The sequence below is a fragment of the Manis pentadactyla genome, chromosome 3 (assembly GCF_030020395.1).
Source record: "Manis pentadactyla isolate mManPen7 chromosome 3, mManPen7.hap1, whole genome shotgun sequence".
In the NCBI taxonomy this organism is placed as follows: Eukaryota; Metazoa; Chordata; class Mammalia; order Pholidota; family Manidae; genus Manis; species Manis pentadactyla.
This window is the reverse complement of record NC_080021.1, coordinates 169,992,608-170,010,471: the sequence shown is the minus strand read 5'-3', so window position 1 is coordinate 170,010,471 and position 17,864 is coordinate 169,992,608. Positions and strand designations below refer to the sequence as shown.

The 17,864-nt window shown below is 37.0% G+C and overlaps 1 protein-coding gene across 16 annotated transcripts in view; it reads left to right on the top strand.

Moving 5' to 3' along the window:
* BNC2 (basonuclin zinc finger protein 2) overlaps positions 1 to 17,864 on the top strand; it is a 442,599-nt gene that overhangs the window by 137,175 nt on the left and 287,560 nt on the right. The window contains exon 1 of one of the 16 annotated variants that reach the window (XM_057498714.1): positions 12,065 to 16,604. The exons of 14 other annotated variants lie outside the window; for them this stretch is intronic. In XM_057498714.1, coding sequence (XP_057354697.1) covers positions 16,602 to 16,604 — 3 coding nt within the window. In that variant the 5' untranslated portion in view covers positions 12,065 to 16,601. Of the gene's footprint in view, positions 1 to 12,064; positions 16,605 to 17,864 lie in introns of those variants that run through there. One more of the 16 variants, XM_057498715.1, reaches the window with a different exon arrangement.

Sequence of the window (17,864 nt, the reverse complement as noted above, 5' to 3'; positions counted from 1 at the left end):
CAGGTGTGTATGCGGTATATATTAAAAACCTGTGTAGAAATTTCAAGTTTATTTTCAACATGATAGGTTAAGTGGATTTGAACACAGTAGGTGATCGTTTTGAAATTATTTTCCTTGTATTTCTGTCATCTGTAAACTGGTAATGTGTGCTTGTGTAATTTGTAAAGCCCTTTTTGTTAAGATGAGTCAAGTAATCACAGTTGAAACTTAAATCCCTAAAGGTGCAGATAACTTATCTATAATTGTAGGTATTTTTTATAATTATATTTATGAGTCTACCTTACAATTCACTGATAAATGCAATTATTCATGCATGGCTTTATGGAAATCTGATTAATGTAGTGACAGGACAGATTGGGGCTACCGCAGCAGCACTTCCTCCCACTCCTATGTCAGGGTTAAGAGCCGCGGCAAATCCTCCCTAACTAATGAGATGCTGAGTAAGGCATCTCTGAGAAGTTGGGGCAAAAGTGAATGGGTCACAGCCAAAGCAGGATTGCAAGGACTCCAGTGATAGTGAAAGCATTTGAGTTTGCCAGGTCGTTGTGACACAGGGAACTGATTCCAAAGCAACAGACCGTTAGTGATAGTGAGCTGGCGTCATCCACTTCAATGAAAAACAGCAATTTGTAGTGTTTCTCCCTCCCCACTTTATGTATTACACATGCTCGCTTAAAGAAAATTACAGTGGCCCTCAACCCTTATCAATCTGCAAAGTTTTTGAAAGGATTTTTCTTATTAACATGAATAGCTGATGACTGTACGTCGAAGAGGTATTTTCTTAATTTGGACTCTTGATTAGGGACTATTTGGGTCTCGAATGATAGGAGAAACTGGAGTTTGCTTTTCATTTGTGTCTATAATTTGAATCAGTGAATTGATCTAGGAATTAACTCCTTTTTTCCCCACAGGATACTGTCAGGGAGCTTTAGGGTAGTAGGAAGAACAGAGTGAATTACAGGATGACTTTTTCAAAGAGTAATTTTCTGTGGGAATCCCTGCTTGTTATTGTCCAAAGAACATGGAATGTAATGGTTCCAAGGTTTTCTTCTTGTGAGGTTTGGAGCCTGGATTGTTAAGTGGATAGAATGATTTCTTCAACACGTGGAAAGCTTCTCATACCTTTTGTGGTATGTTTTTGCCCTTACATAACCACCCTTCTCTAGGCTTTGGTCAAAAGATTGTTTGGGGATTGTAGTAAATAATTGGTCTCACTCCTGTTGGCCAAAGCTGATGCCATTTTTATTTCTCGAAAAGCAGCTGATTTCCACATTTTGCTTGGGGATCCTCATCCACCAAAGGACCTGGGAGAAGGGGAGAAATCTAGTTAAAGGCCCTTTCAAGGAACTTTGACATCTATTTTTAAGTTTTAGAGAAATAAAGGAGAAGAGGCATAATTCAGGAATGATAGCCTTTATATCCTGACATAGAAGCAAAATGTGTACAAGTAAATTTTTTCCCGTAAACTAGTAAACAGGCAAGAAAAACAAGATGAAAAAACATTCTGGCCAACTCAAGCTCTAAGAAGTTTTAATATGTGCAAATGACATCCCAAGCAATGCTGCCCGGGGCTGTGACATCCATGGTTCCTGACCTGTCACAGAGGGTGACCTGTACTGCCTCCTCCCTCCCTAGGTTTAAAAGAAAGTTAGAGAATAGGAAAAATTTAAGCATTGATTATTTTTTAATTTGTACATTCCCTGTAGGAAGCCTAGCAAATTTCATAATGTACATTCAAACCCTCAGGTGAAAATTTTACAGCTGGAGTTCATTTGGGTGAGAACGTTGTGCAGTGCCCGTCTCTTCAAACACGATACAGCATTTCATGCCACAGAGTCAGAGAAGAGGAGGAGAGGAAGCGCCGTATCATGCCTTCATTCACAGAGCCTGCCTTAATGCAAGTGCTTGTGGAAAAACAATGCGTTACTTGAACTGGCTAGCTTAGAAATCAAATGCTCAGCTTATTCATCATCATTCCAATTAAAAAGGAAGAAATTGATCCTTTAACAACAACATAACATCCTTTTGTTTTTCTTTAATTAAGCTCATCAGTTTTTCATTTCTCTCTGTTAAGAAAATAAAAATAATCTTGGGCAGTAGAAATTACTCATTGAAAACTGATTCTCTTGAGCATATCTGACATCTTATTTACTCAGTATTTTTGGACTTCAGTGTTATTTTGCCCCCATCTTTAGGATTTGTGTGTTGTTGAGGGGGTCGATTTAATCATTTGTTTGCTTGGCAGCAATTTACTTAATGACCTAAATACATAGTTAGTCTGTTCTTTCTTCCTATTTCTGTTTCCATAGACCTGATTTCTTTCTCACTTTATTCTCCTTTCCCTCATCTCTCTTTCCCTCAATTTCTCCTTACTTTCACTGGCTCTTTTTGCCCGACTCTACAGGCATTGAAATGCACCTGAAAAGGTAAGTGAATAAGTACCTTTTGTCCAATACATCGTGCCGGCAGAGGCAGGAGAAAGAGGTGCCACCCTCAGATGTGGTCCTCAGCGTGTAAGTGCTGACAGGACTGTCCTGAGTTTTGCTATGTAAGGGTTCTTTAAGTAAGGGCATGATAAAAACGTGTAACCAGGGGCCCAGGCTTATCATTCAGAGGTGCTGAAAGGCAGCTCGATTTGATCCTTTGCCTGTGTATGTAAGGAAGTTCTTAGCTGAAAAGAGATTTTGCTTTTCTATTTTTAACTTCTTTTAAAAAAATAATTCTTGGATTTATCATTTTGTATAGCAAGACTTACATATACACGAGAGTATTTCCTTAGAAGGAGGAAAATGTGAAGTTTTCCTTCGGTAGGTAGAGTATGATTGACTCTTAGAGACAAACTGTGGTTAGTAAGAGTTAATTGAAATATTTAAAAATGTAATTGCTATTGTGGCAGGGCTAATATTAATGGATGATATTATGAAATTAAAATTTAAAACATGCAGTAGACATAACACAGGAGGATTCACTACTGTTTTGCTTTAAATAAATTTTAACTCATTGTCTTACACAGCAGAGAGATTGTTAAAATTGACAAGATTAAGAAATACTGTTCTACTTGTAAAAGACGTAACTTCCAGTATTTGTACCTGCTATGCTTTTGTGTAACTCTCACGACTTTTTCACCTTTACTGAGGTGTTTTTTAATGGCTATCTGTTCTCTAAGCAGTTCTTCAGGACTCTTATGTGATGATTACAGTGCCTGAATAGAGGTTTGAAAAGAAAAATTTCAGGAGAATGAATATTTTATGTGCCAAAAATAATTACTTTCAGCTGGCTTAACATAATAACAAAACTAATATTAAAATGAGAACTCTATTAGTAGAGTTTTGATAATGCTTTTTTTTTTCTCCCACTAAAATTTGAGCCAGAAAGATTTCATTGACTTAAATAATTTGGATGGCTGTTTGGGGCACCTAATCAAGCATAGATAAAGAAAGCTGCCCACTGCTGTGCCCTCTGCAGCCCTAGAGGGCAGTGGACATGACTGGAGGCCACTTGCAAGATAGGGGAGAGTAAGTATATCCTGAGCATATTCTTGAAAGCATCCCTTGAATGAGCATGCCTGCAAACATTCTCTTTGGTAACTTCATGTCCAAGCCTAACTCAAGAGTCAGCTAGGTTATCTGCTGCTTTATCTAATACTGCTTTTCTTTTATTAGAGTTCCAGGAAGAACCAAAATCAAAGACTTTGTGGAAAGACTTCCTGTCTTGCTATAGAAATGTTAAAAATCCCATATTGTCATGTGGTAGTGTATTTATATGTGGTATACAGACATGCCGAAAGTATACACCTGTTTGGTTGTGGGAATCAAGCAATTTATTTCTAGGTTTGTTAGGATTTGTTTAATGGCTGCTTCAAATGCAATGTGTGTGTGGATGGTTCCCCCCTAAAGAGGAATTCCCCATTTTAGGAACCTCATTTTAATGATTCCTTATACTTGGTAGCCTTTTTGTTCAAGCATAGCTTTTTGGTGAAGCCCAGTGTTATTCACTGGGAAATAGCTCAATTGTTTCTTATTTTGTGAATTGCCATTTTCAACCAGTGAGAAACTACAGTTCTCTTCACATGTTAAAACTAAGCTAGGTTTGTCAAACTTAAATGTCTTATCATTTCCATTCCCAGCCACTTTTTAAAAATTCTCTTGGACAACTTTGGAAAGTAAAAATGGGGCCGAATAAATCTTAAACTATGTTACCAATGCTGTTATCTACTAAATAGAGCTTACTGTGGAAAAGAATTCTTCCCTGTTTTACTTTATTTTTGACTTTCATCATAAATAGGAAGGTACAGAGTTAGAAGTCCACCATCTGGACAGCTTGTTTCAGTAGCCAGTCTGGAAGCCCGAATCCTGGCTTCATACAGGTGAGATGTGTTATGGGAATAAAGGCCTTGTGCATTTAATGAACCCCGCCTGCCTGTCAGCTTGGTTTTTCATGCACCATTGTTGTTCACATAAGAAAAAGAGTGTTCACAGCCTGTGGTGAGATTAGAGTAATGAAAATGAAAATGAAGTGTTAATCTGTTGATAGGAAGCACATCTCATATCCTGCATCCTGGGCCACATTCATGCGTGTATAATATATTCCAGGTTTTCTCATGACCAGAGAAGCTTGGATGTTCATTATATTAAAAACACGCTTTGGGTAAGAGAGAGAAGTTGGTTATTTTAACTTGCACAAGTAGTTATTTTTAATAATTTCTTAGTCAGCCAAAGAAACCTGCCTTCTAAGTGTTGTGATGACCTACTGTTCTGCATATGCCAGTACTCCCTTACTTGCAATCGCTTTCTTTTTTTTGTTGACCAACACAGAATGCTGAAGTGAGCCTCAACATAAGCCTGTTTTGAGATACCCTTTTCTAGAAATCAGTGATTAATAAAAAGAAAGGAGTTAGGTGAGCGCTATACTTTAATCCCTATAGAACATGGGTTAAAGAATACTAAACATTGATTATCCCATTGTTTTTCATCTTAAAACAATGAAGTACAAACAAAAATAACAAAATCAGGAGTCATCTAGAACTGCTTTATGTATTTGCTGTCCACTGCCATGGTGGGAAACCTGAGGGAACCAGTTTAAAGCTTTGGTCATCATGGGTAGGAATTAACTGTGGTCTTTCATAAATTTTTTTCTAAAATGTTACAGTAGGTAAATCAACATGAATGTAATGAATCATACTTTTCCTACCATTCTTATTTTAATTTTTTTTACCATTTTGCTCATTAACTAGTTAATTTTTTTTCCCCTAAAGCCATATACTTAAAGCAGAGAGAATAAGTTTAGTTTCACATTATACCAAGATGTTTTAAAGAAAATAATGTGAACATTTATATGCATGCTATCCCATAGGATCATCCCTTCAAAAAGCACCTTAAGAGATGGTTTCAAATGAAGTATAAAATGAGTGGGGAGAGGTAAATTAAAATTGAGTTCCAGGTGTCTGCTTCTAATTGCTCAAATTTCAAACATAATGGATATTAAAGAAAAATGCTTCCCATAAGAAATATATCATTTCGTTCAGATATTGGGCCTAAGACTGTATTTATGAAGTTCATATTTATTTTCTCTTTTTCTATTCAACTGGGAGCTAAGGAGTTCAGTATGATCATTATGATTTTGTGAACTGTTTACCTAAAGTTGTTCAAGTTGTTAAGAATCAAGAGCATTTGGAGATTAAAGTTGAATTGTGAAGTAAATTTAGCATATGTTCCAGGGTTACTTTCTTAAGGTGAAAATGGAAGAAAAATGCTTCTCTTTTAGGAATGAAAGACGTAATTAAAAAACAATCTTTCAAAAATGTGGGCCAATGATGAAACATAATTTCAAAACCCTACATGAAAGTTGATTTAAATTTTACTCTTTTTAATAAAGTTGAAATATGATTCGTCGGTCATAGCCTATTTAACGCATTTCTGGACTGTCTAGTTTATCAGATAGCCTGTTACTATAGTTGGATGAAGCAAAAAGGTACTCTTTTCCTCTCCTAAATAGGGTACTTTAAATTTGCTTGTAACATCCACTAATAGGTAGAAATACTGTGTTGTTGTGGTTGATTTGGAAATAGTGAAATATGAAAGATTTTCTCCTTGCACTTGCTTTCAGTTAAGAAAATGGAAATAGACGTGCATGGTGATTGTGTCATAAACATCTGCTTTTAGGTAATAATCATTTTTAAAGAAATGTGCCATGACTTTTGGGGTCATTTGAACCTGTAATAATGTCTTTTTAATATAAGTATAAATGTCAGACTGAGGCATACATGTGGAGCCAGTAAAGAGTATTTGCTATGATAATCACGCATCCTAAATGTTGACTTTTTAAATGTACCTTGTAGATGTATTCTATTTTCATATTAGGGTCGTTTTCACTTATGTATGTGATTGTTCTAGATAGGAAGTGCAGAAGTGTTAACATGTGAAGGAACAAAATGGATGTACATCTGAATAAGAGTTTAACATGAGCATCTTTTCTGGGCTGCAGGGAAGAATGTGGTTGGTTGGAAACTAGTGTAAATGTTGAATCACTGCATAAAATGATATCGGTTCTGAGGTTTTTAAAAAAATCTTTAATTATGAAAATTAGTTTACTTTGCACTTATGTTTTATTGAACAACTGTGTTTATTTTGAAATGAAATATGGTACTGTTTGTCTTATATTGCATAAGCCCATGAAATATGTATTTTCAGATCTCTGTTCCTATCCTTCTCCTTTTCCTCCACAAACTCTGCAAACTCTCTTTGGAGTAGTATGACATTTTAAAAATAAAGAGCTGCCTAAAAGGGCCATGTGGAGGTAAGGTAAATTAAATGAGTGGAGTGAGTCTAGTGGGAACTGTGGTGGACCAGAAAGCTCTCGTGTCAGCCACAGTGAAGCAGCAACTCCTTAGCTCCAGCTAGTTGTTGCCAGGTGGGAATGGAGGCTTAGTGTTGGGATATCTTCTTTTTTTTTTTTTTTAATGAGAAGCCAGAAATCCAGATTTTTATGTGAAATCTCCTGATTTTTAAATCTTGGCAACCTTTTCAAATATTTTTAAAAGTGTGTGGTCCAAACAAAATTCATCTGCAGGCTATATTCAGCCTACTGGCTGCCAGATAGAAACCTCTGTTTTAGATAATAATTTAATGGATGAAGATAATAGTTTCATTGCATGTGATCATTCATCTTGGGAATTCCCCACTGGGATGAACCAAATTCATCATTTTTTTTTTAATTAAAAAAAGTTTAGTAAATATATATCTGGTGTTGATAGTTTTGATGCATATAACTTTTCTCCTTATGACACACATAGAAAGAAAAATCGAATGTATGAGCAAAGCAAAAAATGGTAAAGGAATGTTAATAAAGGTAGAAAAATAAGAATGCTAGAATTACAGGGAAATAAAGGGAGATTTCTAAATTCTGAAAAAAATAATATGATTTGTGTCAGTCATTGATGTAGATGGAAAGCTGAATTTCAACTACAAAAAGCTTTTCATCTCAACTTTAAGCAGTGATTCTTGGCCCTGAATCTTTGTGGGATTGCTGTAATTTACCAGGCAATTGATTATGATGTCTCTAGTAGGAGATGGACCACAAGGGGAAAACCCCCCCTTACTAATTCATGCAAGGCCAGTATTTTATACAAGCCTCAAGAAAACATCATTTATATTGTATAAGGAGAGGTTTTCAATGTCTATCTAATTTTTTTGAAGGGGCTCTTTAAAAGAAATAATCTATTCATAATTGAAATTCTCCAGGCAAATCAGATATCAACATTTTCAACAGAACAGGTAATTAATTGGTTTGAATTTCAAATTGAAGGTCATCCTGTTATTGATTTCTGTGGGAACAGGAAACAAGAACATCTTGTTAAAATGATCTGCAAATGGGGCCTAGGTGTGCCTAGGTTCTGTTTAGGGTCTTGTGAACAGTGTCCCTGGACAGTATCAGACACCAATCAGAAGGGAGTCATTTCTGTTATAAACATAACAAGCTGTTGGTTTGCTTCCAAAAGTGCAGAGAAGATCTGAACTGGAGAAAAGACCAGAGATGAACAGTTTGTTTTCTAGTAAGTCACGTGTTTAAAAATCAAGTGAAGATGCAGCTTGTTACAAAGCACCCGTGTGTCTGAATGGCGTTGAAATGCCACGTTCAAGAAGTTCAGCATCAGTACAGATTTGACACCATTTTCAGAGACCTTTCAACTGGGGAATTAGAAAAAATATCTTTAATACAAGGAGAGGGAAGTACTGAAGGAAGGAGGGTGGTGAATAATGGAGGATAAACGAATATACTCTTAGATGCTATTAATTTTTATAAAGTAACATTTGTGCCTTTTATAGATAGTTTTATTGTTCCATGGACCAGGCTATTTTAAAGCAGTCATTTCTCCCTCTGCTGTGTTTATACTTTTTGAGAATGATATGATGTGAAGGTAACATGGACTAAGTGAGTGGGTGAACATTACGTCTTGCTAAACTGGAATAAGTATCTTAATTTTAGCTGCGCTAAACAAGTTGGAAACTTAATGCAGTTTCATCTTATGGTTCAAAGTAAAATTCTTAATAATGAAAAAAAAAAGCAAGCCACCTATTCTAAATACCCTGGAGCTGTTAATGCAGTTATTTCCAGGTTGACATAGTTTTGTATAGGCATGACAGTGGCACCAACTATCTACATTAAACCTTAACATTGCACAGGACCATCTCAAGTTTATTGTGAGCCTCAAAGCCTGCTCATCCCTAAGAGAAATAATCAAGTTTAAGCATGTTACTTTGCCATAGTCACAGCTAACTTTTTAAATCAGAAAGTACTTTTTTAAATCAAAAAAGCTGATTCTGTGCAGGTGATCCTTGAAGAAATTTCTCAGTTCAGTACAGAGTCATTTTTCTGACCCACACTTGCTGCCCTCTTGCATTCTGTCAATCCATCCTGTTAGCAGTGGTTGGAAATGACCCCAGATAAAGCAGAACTTGTCAAATTTTGTTTAAAACTCTAAGGTGATGTCAACATTCTTTTTCAGCTTTATTCCTAGCTCTCAAGTCATTGATCCCATTTTACCAATTCCCAGTTGAATTTTCACTGCAGTATTAAAAAATGTAGGTGAGGTGGGGGAAGATGCTGATGCTGTCCTTAAACTTGGGAGTTTGTACAGCATGGAAGGCTAGTGCTTAGGGAAAAAATATGGGGCTGTTCAGCTTGATCTCGTGGTGCATTGCTTCTCTTTTTAGGGAAAGGAATTCTCCATTTCCTGAATGCAAAATGCCTACACTTTTGGAGGCTCCTGGTCTTTAGTTCCTACCTCAGTTAATAAAGCACCCCTTGCATCTCAGAGATGGAACTTGACGGACTAGTCAGCATTGCAAAGGTCACCCTAAAGCTATTGGCAGAGTATACTGCCCTTTGTTGGTCAGTGGTTGACAGTGCTTCTCTCGCGGTTAACTGGATGTATTAGACTGAGCTACTTTTCCACAATACCAAATTATCTATTTATTTCTTTTAAACACCTGATAGAATGCCCATTCACAAGCTGCCTCAAGCACATTTTCAAAAGGAATCTTAGCAATACTTGAAATATCAGTGCTTTGGCTACAGGAAGGAAAGTAAATGTAGTGTATTCATTGTATTGTTCTGCTTCAGTGAAAATACTTCTAAATTATACTCATCTTTTAGAGTGTTCATGCTGTCTGAAGTGAATGATTGTTCCAACATATTTGTAAATCCAAGTTAATTCCAAAAAGTTTCCTTTTCTTAACAGTTTGCCTTCTTTTAGTATAAAAATACTTAAAATCATGTTCTGAGTAGACTTTTTTAAGAAAACAAACAAACTTTCATTTCCTTTCATGTTATTTCCCACAAGTATGACATACAGGAAAAACTTTTCTGGTTTCAGGTTACAACTTTGAACATGATCCAAAAGTGGGTTTCACCTTATTTTTATATATTCAGATTTACAATTTAATTAAATATTGCTTAAATTATACTCAGAATTATAGAGGAGTAATTAAAAAATGATCATGGTAGTTTTTTGAGACAGGGGAACTTTACTTGAAATAGTTTTGTGTATTGCATGCTTACATTGATTTTGTAGCACCTGTACAGTCTTGGTATGAGGTTACACAGGTACACAGGTAGAATCTTTTGTCTCAGCTCTCAAATAAGTACAGATCCAAAGTGCTAAGGTGCTAGTGACCAGTGACACCCCCTAATTGTTTTCACTTGTGAATGTACTTTAGACTCCCAGATGTGTGATTTGCTACATACCCCCATCTCCCACTGTTCTCTTTGGCTCTAATGGGATTGGTTAAGCAATTTAGACATTCAAAGTGACTTCCTCTTTGGTTTTAAAATGACTAAGTGAAGACTCAGAGGAATCCCTTTAATTTACCTTTTAGTGTCTTTGAATATACTGGATTCTAGCCTGCTACCCATTCAGTTGTTTCTTTTTGAACTAGATAAGCACATCCAAAGCAGAATATGTTCCCTGTCTCTACAAAATAACAGAATGAAATCAGTGTTTAAATAATTTTTGTTGTAATAATTCAACATTCTTAACTAAAAATAATGATTTAAAATAGAATGGTTAGCATCAAGTTCAGACAGTGAACAATATTTGAAAACAGTGTAGTGACAGTATTTGTGGTATAGGTTCTTTATGAACTAAATGTTTGTTGAAAGGACTTTGTTTTTAACCTATAGGTATGTTTATCTTAGTATAATAATCATTTCATGCTGTTCATTTTTCTTCCAGTTGACCCATTCTCCAGACCTTTAAAACTTTTTTAAGTGGATGCAAATTCCGTTTTAATTAGACCAGTGCAATCTAATACTGCAACTAGCCAGGAATGGAAGAAACGTGCTGAAAGTTAGTTAATACAACCCAAATCAACCATAGCCAGATAATTCCCCTGATCTTTGTAACAACCCCCTTCTCCACCTCCACAATTAAATGACCCTGTTCTTCTGGAGTTTCAGCAAGATATTTCAGGTTCACTTAAAAAAATGATCATCTTTACAGGATCCTTTGCTCTTGAATTTCTTTCTTTCTTTCCCTTGCCACACAGCTGTCACTGGTATAGGAGAAAGACTGGGGGGAGGGGTGGAGAAGGAAGCCCTGTTCAAATCGTGTCACGTAGCACTAATTCATCTGCTCTCATTAGAGGGAGCTAGGGACAGCAGTGATGGCCAAGAGCTGCACTCCACACATGACACGCGGACAGTTTGGGGAATAGAAAATTGCTTTCTCAGGAAGCCCAGCCAATTAAGGACTTGACCATATTGAATGTCAAGTGTTAATTTAGGTTTTTCTTCATTTTCCCAGTAGTAATGCGGGTCCTGTGATGAGCAAATACATGTCAAGTAAAAGTTGATTGCATGAAGGACCTGGGTATTATATGTCACTGACAAGTCACAAATGTACTGAAGTCTTTTAACCCCTTAGGTGATTGTGGTTGGGGGAGGGAGCAGGGCAGAGTGGGATTAATGGTACCATAAGGATGAGAATAGTTTACCTGAGAGTAGCTTGAATGGGACAGACAGTAATGGTAATTCATGCAAAAACCAGGGATAGGACAAATCCTACTCTCGGGGCATAGAGGCCCTTGAAGTGCATACAGTATGATTTTTCCCATTATAAACATATACTGCCCAGAATCCATATTATGTCTCCTAAGATTTTATGAAAAGAGAAAGTAGTGTGTTGACCTAGGAAATTCCTTATTAATGATCTCCTTTGAAAGAAAGAAAACATTCGTTAAATAATGATACTATTTTGGACATTTTAACCCTTTGGCTCAGTGCAGCCATAAAATTTCTGGCTATTTATAATTACAGTCTGATAAAAAGTTAATTATAAAAAGTGACTGTGTGTAATACTATGTCACAGAAAGCATACAGAACATAAGACTGAAAGAATGTGTTCTGTCATGAGTATCTGTAAGGTGGGGCTCAGCCAATAGAAACTTGTGGAAGGTCCGTCCATAGTCTTTCCTTTTTTTTTGTGCGCAGTTGTAGAAGGGAAGAGTTTCAGGCTTTAGTGAGTGAGGTAACTTTGCCTTCTTTTAAACTAAAGGTTTAACTTTGCCTATCCTGTATAGCATCTCATTTCTGGTCATCAGCATTCATTTACATATGAATATCCGGAAAATAAGAGATTGTCTGTTTTTGTTGAAATTGTACAAGCAGCAAATAAAAATACCCCGCAGTTTAAAATATTGCTGTTGTATAGTTTAAACAATCTTTAAATGAAACTCTTGACAATCATTCACAATCAGGTCATTTTTTCCTGCTTTTTTTATGTAGAAGCATCTTCCTCCTTCCTATCTTTGAAAATGTGATATTAATTAAAACACTTTTTGGAACTTACTCCCTTCTGTTTATTCCCAAATTTTAACACACTTTGTTGACAGTGCTTGCACCTTGAAAATTTGTCTGCTAATGGTTTAACTTCTGGCAGCAAAAAGTGCTAATAGAGTCTGCCTCCCTCAAGTTAGATACTGTGCTATCTTTAAGGTTAACTAACTTTACCTTAAGGGAATGATTAGCAAACAATTTCAAGAATTTGAAATGTAATAAAATAGCTTTTTCTTAAGAAAGAAACATTAAGCTCCTGAATGCTGGGATGGTCTATCAGTTCTTTAACCTCCCCTGTCTCAAAACTAACCAAATAAAAAAAGCTTAGCCCCCCTTTCCTTCCTACTTTGATAAGCCCTGTCTGTGGAACTCTTGGCATTGCAGGAGTGCTGTTTAATTACATCCAATTGTCAGCAGCTTCTTTTCCGTTGGGTGTGCTGAGACTTAGTACCCTTCCTTAAAGTAAATTCTTTTGATGGCAGCTCGAGTTGCTGATACAAGTTATTCCTTCTCTTCCGTGTCACTTTTGATGGATGGTACCTAATGCAATCAACCACAGGCCACGAGAGCCACTTCTTGGGTTGTGTTAGTAACTGGACCAGGGCACCCCTCCTCCCTTGATCTCTCCTTCATATGCACACTCCTTCGCCACCCCCACCAGCACTTCAGCCTAAATAGGAAAGCCAAAAGAACCGAGAACAGGCTTTTCCTAAACCTCCATTTCCCAGTGGGGAAGCCGAAGCTGCCTCCCTTTGCGTGCGTTTTTGATAAATTTAAGAAGTCAAATCGCTGACACAGATAGATAATCCAAGTGTATAGGGTGAAGAGTTATAAATTAACACATTATTTCCTCTTAATGTGAAATACTTGCGAATGCATTTTCTCAGTCCCCTGACATCAACCCAGTGAGGGCTCGCATTGTACTTTTCAAGTGGCATTGATTTGTTAAAGCGCTGAATTAGCATCTCCGGCCAGCTGCTGGATCCACCGTCGTGTTGCGGGGCTCCAATTCCTCCTCTCCGCCCCCTATCTCTTTTTCCTTCAGTCTCCCTTTTCTTCTACCTCCATTTCCTTGCATCTTTCGTTTTGCTCCTTCCTGATCTTACTCTTACGCTTTCTCTCACTCCCTTCTTTCCTGTTGCTTGCTTGCAAGCCCACACCGTCTCTTTCCTTCTTCCTCCCTTCCTTCTATCTACACATTTTCCTTTCTCATCCCTTTGCCCCTGAGATTTGCCCTCACTCAGGGTCGGTCTGCCTACTGCCTGTGGAGGGTAGTGGGGGTAGATTTTAGCCAATCCCATCTTCAAGTGGGCTCTTCTGGGAATAAACATAAGCGTGTTTGTGCTCCTTGTAACAAGTTGGTGAGAAAAATCTCACCTGTGTTGCTTCCTAGAAATTAAAAGGTAACTTACAAACTCTTAAACTTGTATTGCTAAATGTCGTTTAACAGAGTGAAGTTTTCTTTTGGTTAAAGGAAAATTAAAATCACCCTTGGTTATTACAGATTTGATCATCTCACAGGTATCCACTAACATAGTTATGAAACTTTTGGGTTTTTGCAACTTTTAGAAATTCAGTGGACTTAAGTGATAATACTTCATTTTCCAGCAGGTTCTATATTGTTCTTACTTCATTTATTCATGTTGGTACTAATATGAAATATTTTTCATTGTGGCATTTGTGGCTTATTATAGTTTCCTTATTAGGATGTGTCAGCCTGTAACAGTGAATGGCTTGTAGGATTGGTTGACAATTTGGTTGGAAATAAAACTGCAGTGGGTTATTATTTCTTCTAGCCGTGTTCCTCAGAGTTCTTCAGAAGAAATGCTTCACAACTGAGAGGCTTAGCCTGACGCGTGTGCATGTTTACAGACCTTGGCTCTTTTCTTTTCTGGATATTGGCGCAAGATACTGAAGATCACTGTTTTAATTAGTTTGATACGAGCAAAAAGTGTCTGTCTGGACTTAAAAATTATTCTCCATAATTTTAATCTTATGGCTTTACAGGTGTTGACTTCAATTTTACTAGCTTTCCTGCTAGTAACATTAAAATTGGAATTTGAATATATGTTGATAATAAATCAGATAACTTGGAAAAGAACAAATATTTTTATTGCTGTGTTTTATCTAGATTAAAATGACTTTGATTGCAGTGTTTACATTTTGAAATGGAAATATTTCACACAGGTTTTGATAGTCTTTGCTTCTCTGTTGGGTTGGTTTCCCATCCCCTGCTCCCACAAGTCAAATATAATTCCTTTTTTCTTCTTTTAATTAATTGCTGCCCTCCTATCTAAAATTAGATGGCTTGGCTAAGGTGAAGGGATTAGAATGACTTTTCAAGGCATGATAATGTCTGTTTCAAGGAAAGAAAAAGAAAAAAGTCTTTTAGCAAGGGCTTAGAACTAATTCCAGCTACTAAGGAGACAAAAATTACACTAAAGAAGACAGCTTGGTTTTATTTTATATGTGCACGTTAACTTGCTTAAAGAGCATCATTTTGTATTTCAGGGTATTCTCTTAGATGAAATAAGATGTTCTTCCTTTGTTACTGAGAAGGGACATGGCCTCACTATAAGAGGTTAAAGCTGAAACACCTGCCTTTTGCAGACATAATCACCGCTCACCTGGCTGTAGTTCAGGGTCAGGGCAAGAAGGAGGGGCCTGCTGCTTTTTAGAACGTCCTGTGAACTGTACTACAGAAAGAAAAATAAGACAAAAAACAATAGGGCAAGGTTGAAAGTGAAAGTGCCCCATATAAAAATGGTTAATCATCAGAAAAGGGAGAAAATGAAAAATCAGAAATGTCAAAAAAAAATTCTGGGAAGCATACTTCAGTAGTGGGAGGGAAGTTGAGGATACAGAAAAAAGGGATGTTTGGAGGGCAAAATTATGTTATCTGGGTAACTTAAAAAAATAATAAAAATACTGTTGTATAAAGGGCTAAATTGGCATCAGAGCAGAGTTAAAAATTAAAAACATTAAAAAACTTGTAATGTGATCTTAACTTTTCATTTGTTGTACATACATTTAGCCAGTTATGTTGGAAGGCAGACACCTTTACACAAGTAATAAACCAATAAATCTAGGTTTTTCTGATCCAATTTATTATGTGATAGTATTTAAGCAACAGGAAAGGATTATGGCCGGATGTATTAGAATTCAACAACTTTGAATTTTTCTCAAATTCTCAGGAGAAATCAGAATTACTTCTGCTCTTGCATTTTGTAAGTCTAAATTAAGTGTCACTTAAATGGGAAAGAACTGGCAGCTTTGATAAGTAGTCCCCAAAGCAAACCATTTTGTCAGTAATCATAACCTAATTATGAATGCAAATACAGAGTTTGTTTTTTAAAAAGTTTGAAACAAAGGGAAAAAAGAAACAGTCTACAACACAAGGAAAAAGCATCCCCATGCTTAAACATAAGACTTTCAATAGCAGCAGTAATAATAAGCAACTTCTGGCATCAGCCCAAGTCCTGTTGAGAGGGAGCAGCAAATGGCCTGCACAGTGTGTGGCTCTGCAGAAGTTCCAGAGTGACACATGCATCACAAGCTGGTCACAATGCAAGCGGTCAGGGGTCATGTTCAAGATCAGGGTGTTGCTGGACAAGGCTGAGGAAGCAGAGGTGGCCCCTCTGTACTCAGTGTGTGGGTCTGTGTACTCCTTTCCCGTCAAAGCGGGCCCAGCACCGCCAGAAAAGCGGTTCCTTGGCAGGGTTTAATGGCAGGATGATGTAGTCTGTTGTGACTAGTGCATTCCTTTCAGGTTAAACTAGGGAAATGGCATTGTGTTAAAATTCCAAGTCGCATGAATGTTTTATTGCCACAGTGCATTTAGCCCTCTAGGGGAGTGTGTGTGGCGGCTGGTGGGGGTGGGGGTGGGGGTGCCTGTGAGACTCAGGAACTATCAGAAGAACACTTCCCTTGGAAAATTTTACCCACCAGCATGAAGCTGATTTGCTGTGATGGTCACTTAGAAAAGGGTTTCGCTTTTTCCCTAAACTGTAGCTGTTTTAAGTCTTGCAGTCTGGACAATTAACAGCTGAAGAAAATATGACAAGACACACGCAAAGAGGTTGGGAGATAGGGAGGAGGAATGCGCCAGAAAGGAGCTGAGCTGCCTTCTTGTGTAAACTGCCCGAGCGAAGGCCCCCTCCCCCGGCCTTGGTCCCTGTCCCCCCCTTCCCAGGCTGTTTTGCTGTCTGCCTGAAGGCCAGGAGTGATCTGTTAACCTTGCACCACTGACTGGGAGGCCACTGCCGCTCATGGTACTGTATGTTACCATTACTACTCCCTCGTTCCTTTTCACTGACTGATTTTTTTTTAACCATTTCTCTGTAATAACGGTTTGTATTAGTCAGAGGGATACAGTTTTGGAATTCAGAAGGTCCGAGTTTAAAACAAAACAAACAAGTATGGTACTGTTTTTGTCTTGGCTTTTAGGACTAAGCTGAACTATTCTAATTCAGTTGCAGCCAGACGTTTCCAGCGTGATTTAAAATCAGGAATTCTGGAAATAGGGCAGTTTAAAAGATACAAATCATCTGGGCTGTGGATCTTGTAAAGGGACTTGGTTGTTAAACCACGTGAGCATCTTCAGAGTTTTAGGACGTTTTCAGGCTTTGCAGTTGTCGCAAATATATCCCTTTTGCAGATTGCTCCCACCCGATCCCTCTCCAGGGGAAGCTCTAGCCTCCTCTTTCACTGTTCTGGTTGTTCTAGGCTAACAGTTAGGAGCATGTGTGGTTTGCCTTGGGTTGTAATTGTGCATATTAAACATAACACTCAGAACTGCTTTATGATTTGATCTGACTCAAGTTAATTTATAACAGATTAAAATGTGGATATACGGAACAGCCTTCTGATTTTGTGTTGTGACTTCATAAAATATTTACGTCTGATTTTTCCCCCCAATGAATAGGAGAAATATGGATTATTTTAGGTTTACCTAAGTAAATTTATTGTAATAGTTTGAATTTTAGTTTTCAATTGCCTCTCTTTTTCTCTTCATGTTCAAGCTTTAATACTTTTTGTTTTCATGTTCTTGTGATTTGTTATTTTCTTTTCCTTAATAATGCATACATATACAGATATAGAATTGTGTGTGTGCATGAACACTTTGCTAACTGCCAAACTGATACAAGGAAAAATTTCTAGAGTTGTTAAACTCAGCTAGTTTTCCATTTATAAGTTACTTTTTTTAATGTTATGTTACAGAAATTTAACTCAAGAATATAGCACAAATAAATAATTTATGGGTAGGTCCATGTGCCACTTATAGAGATTTTGGTACATGATTTATGTATTTCTATAAAATGATGTTTTTTGTCCAGATAGACCTGAATTAATCTGATTAGTGCTGTGTGTATGATGGTTATTTATAAGCATACATTCATGTCCTTTATACCAACAAAAAGTCAATTCTACAACAAAATTGAGATTTATGTATGGTCTTGGCACTTCAAATTTTAGGCAAATCCATGAGATATTTTCGCTTATATTCTAGAGAATGCTCACTTTAAGAATTA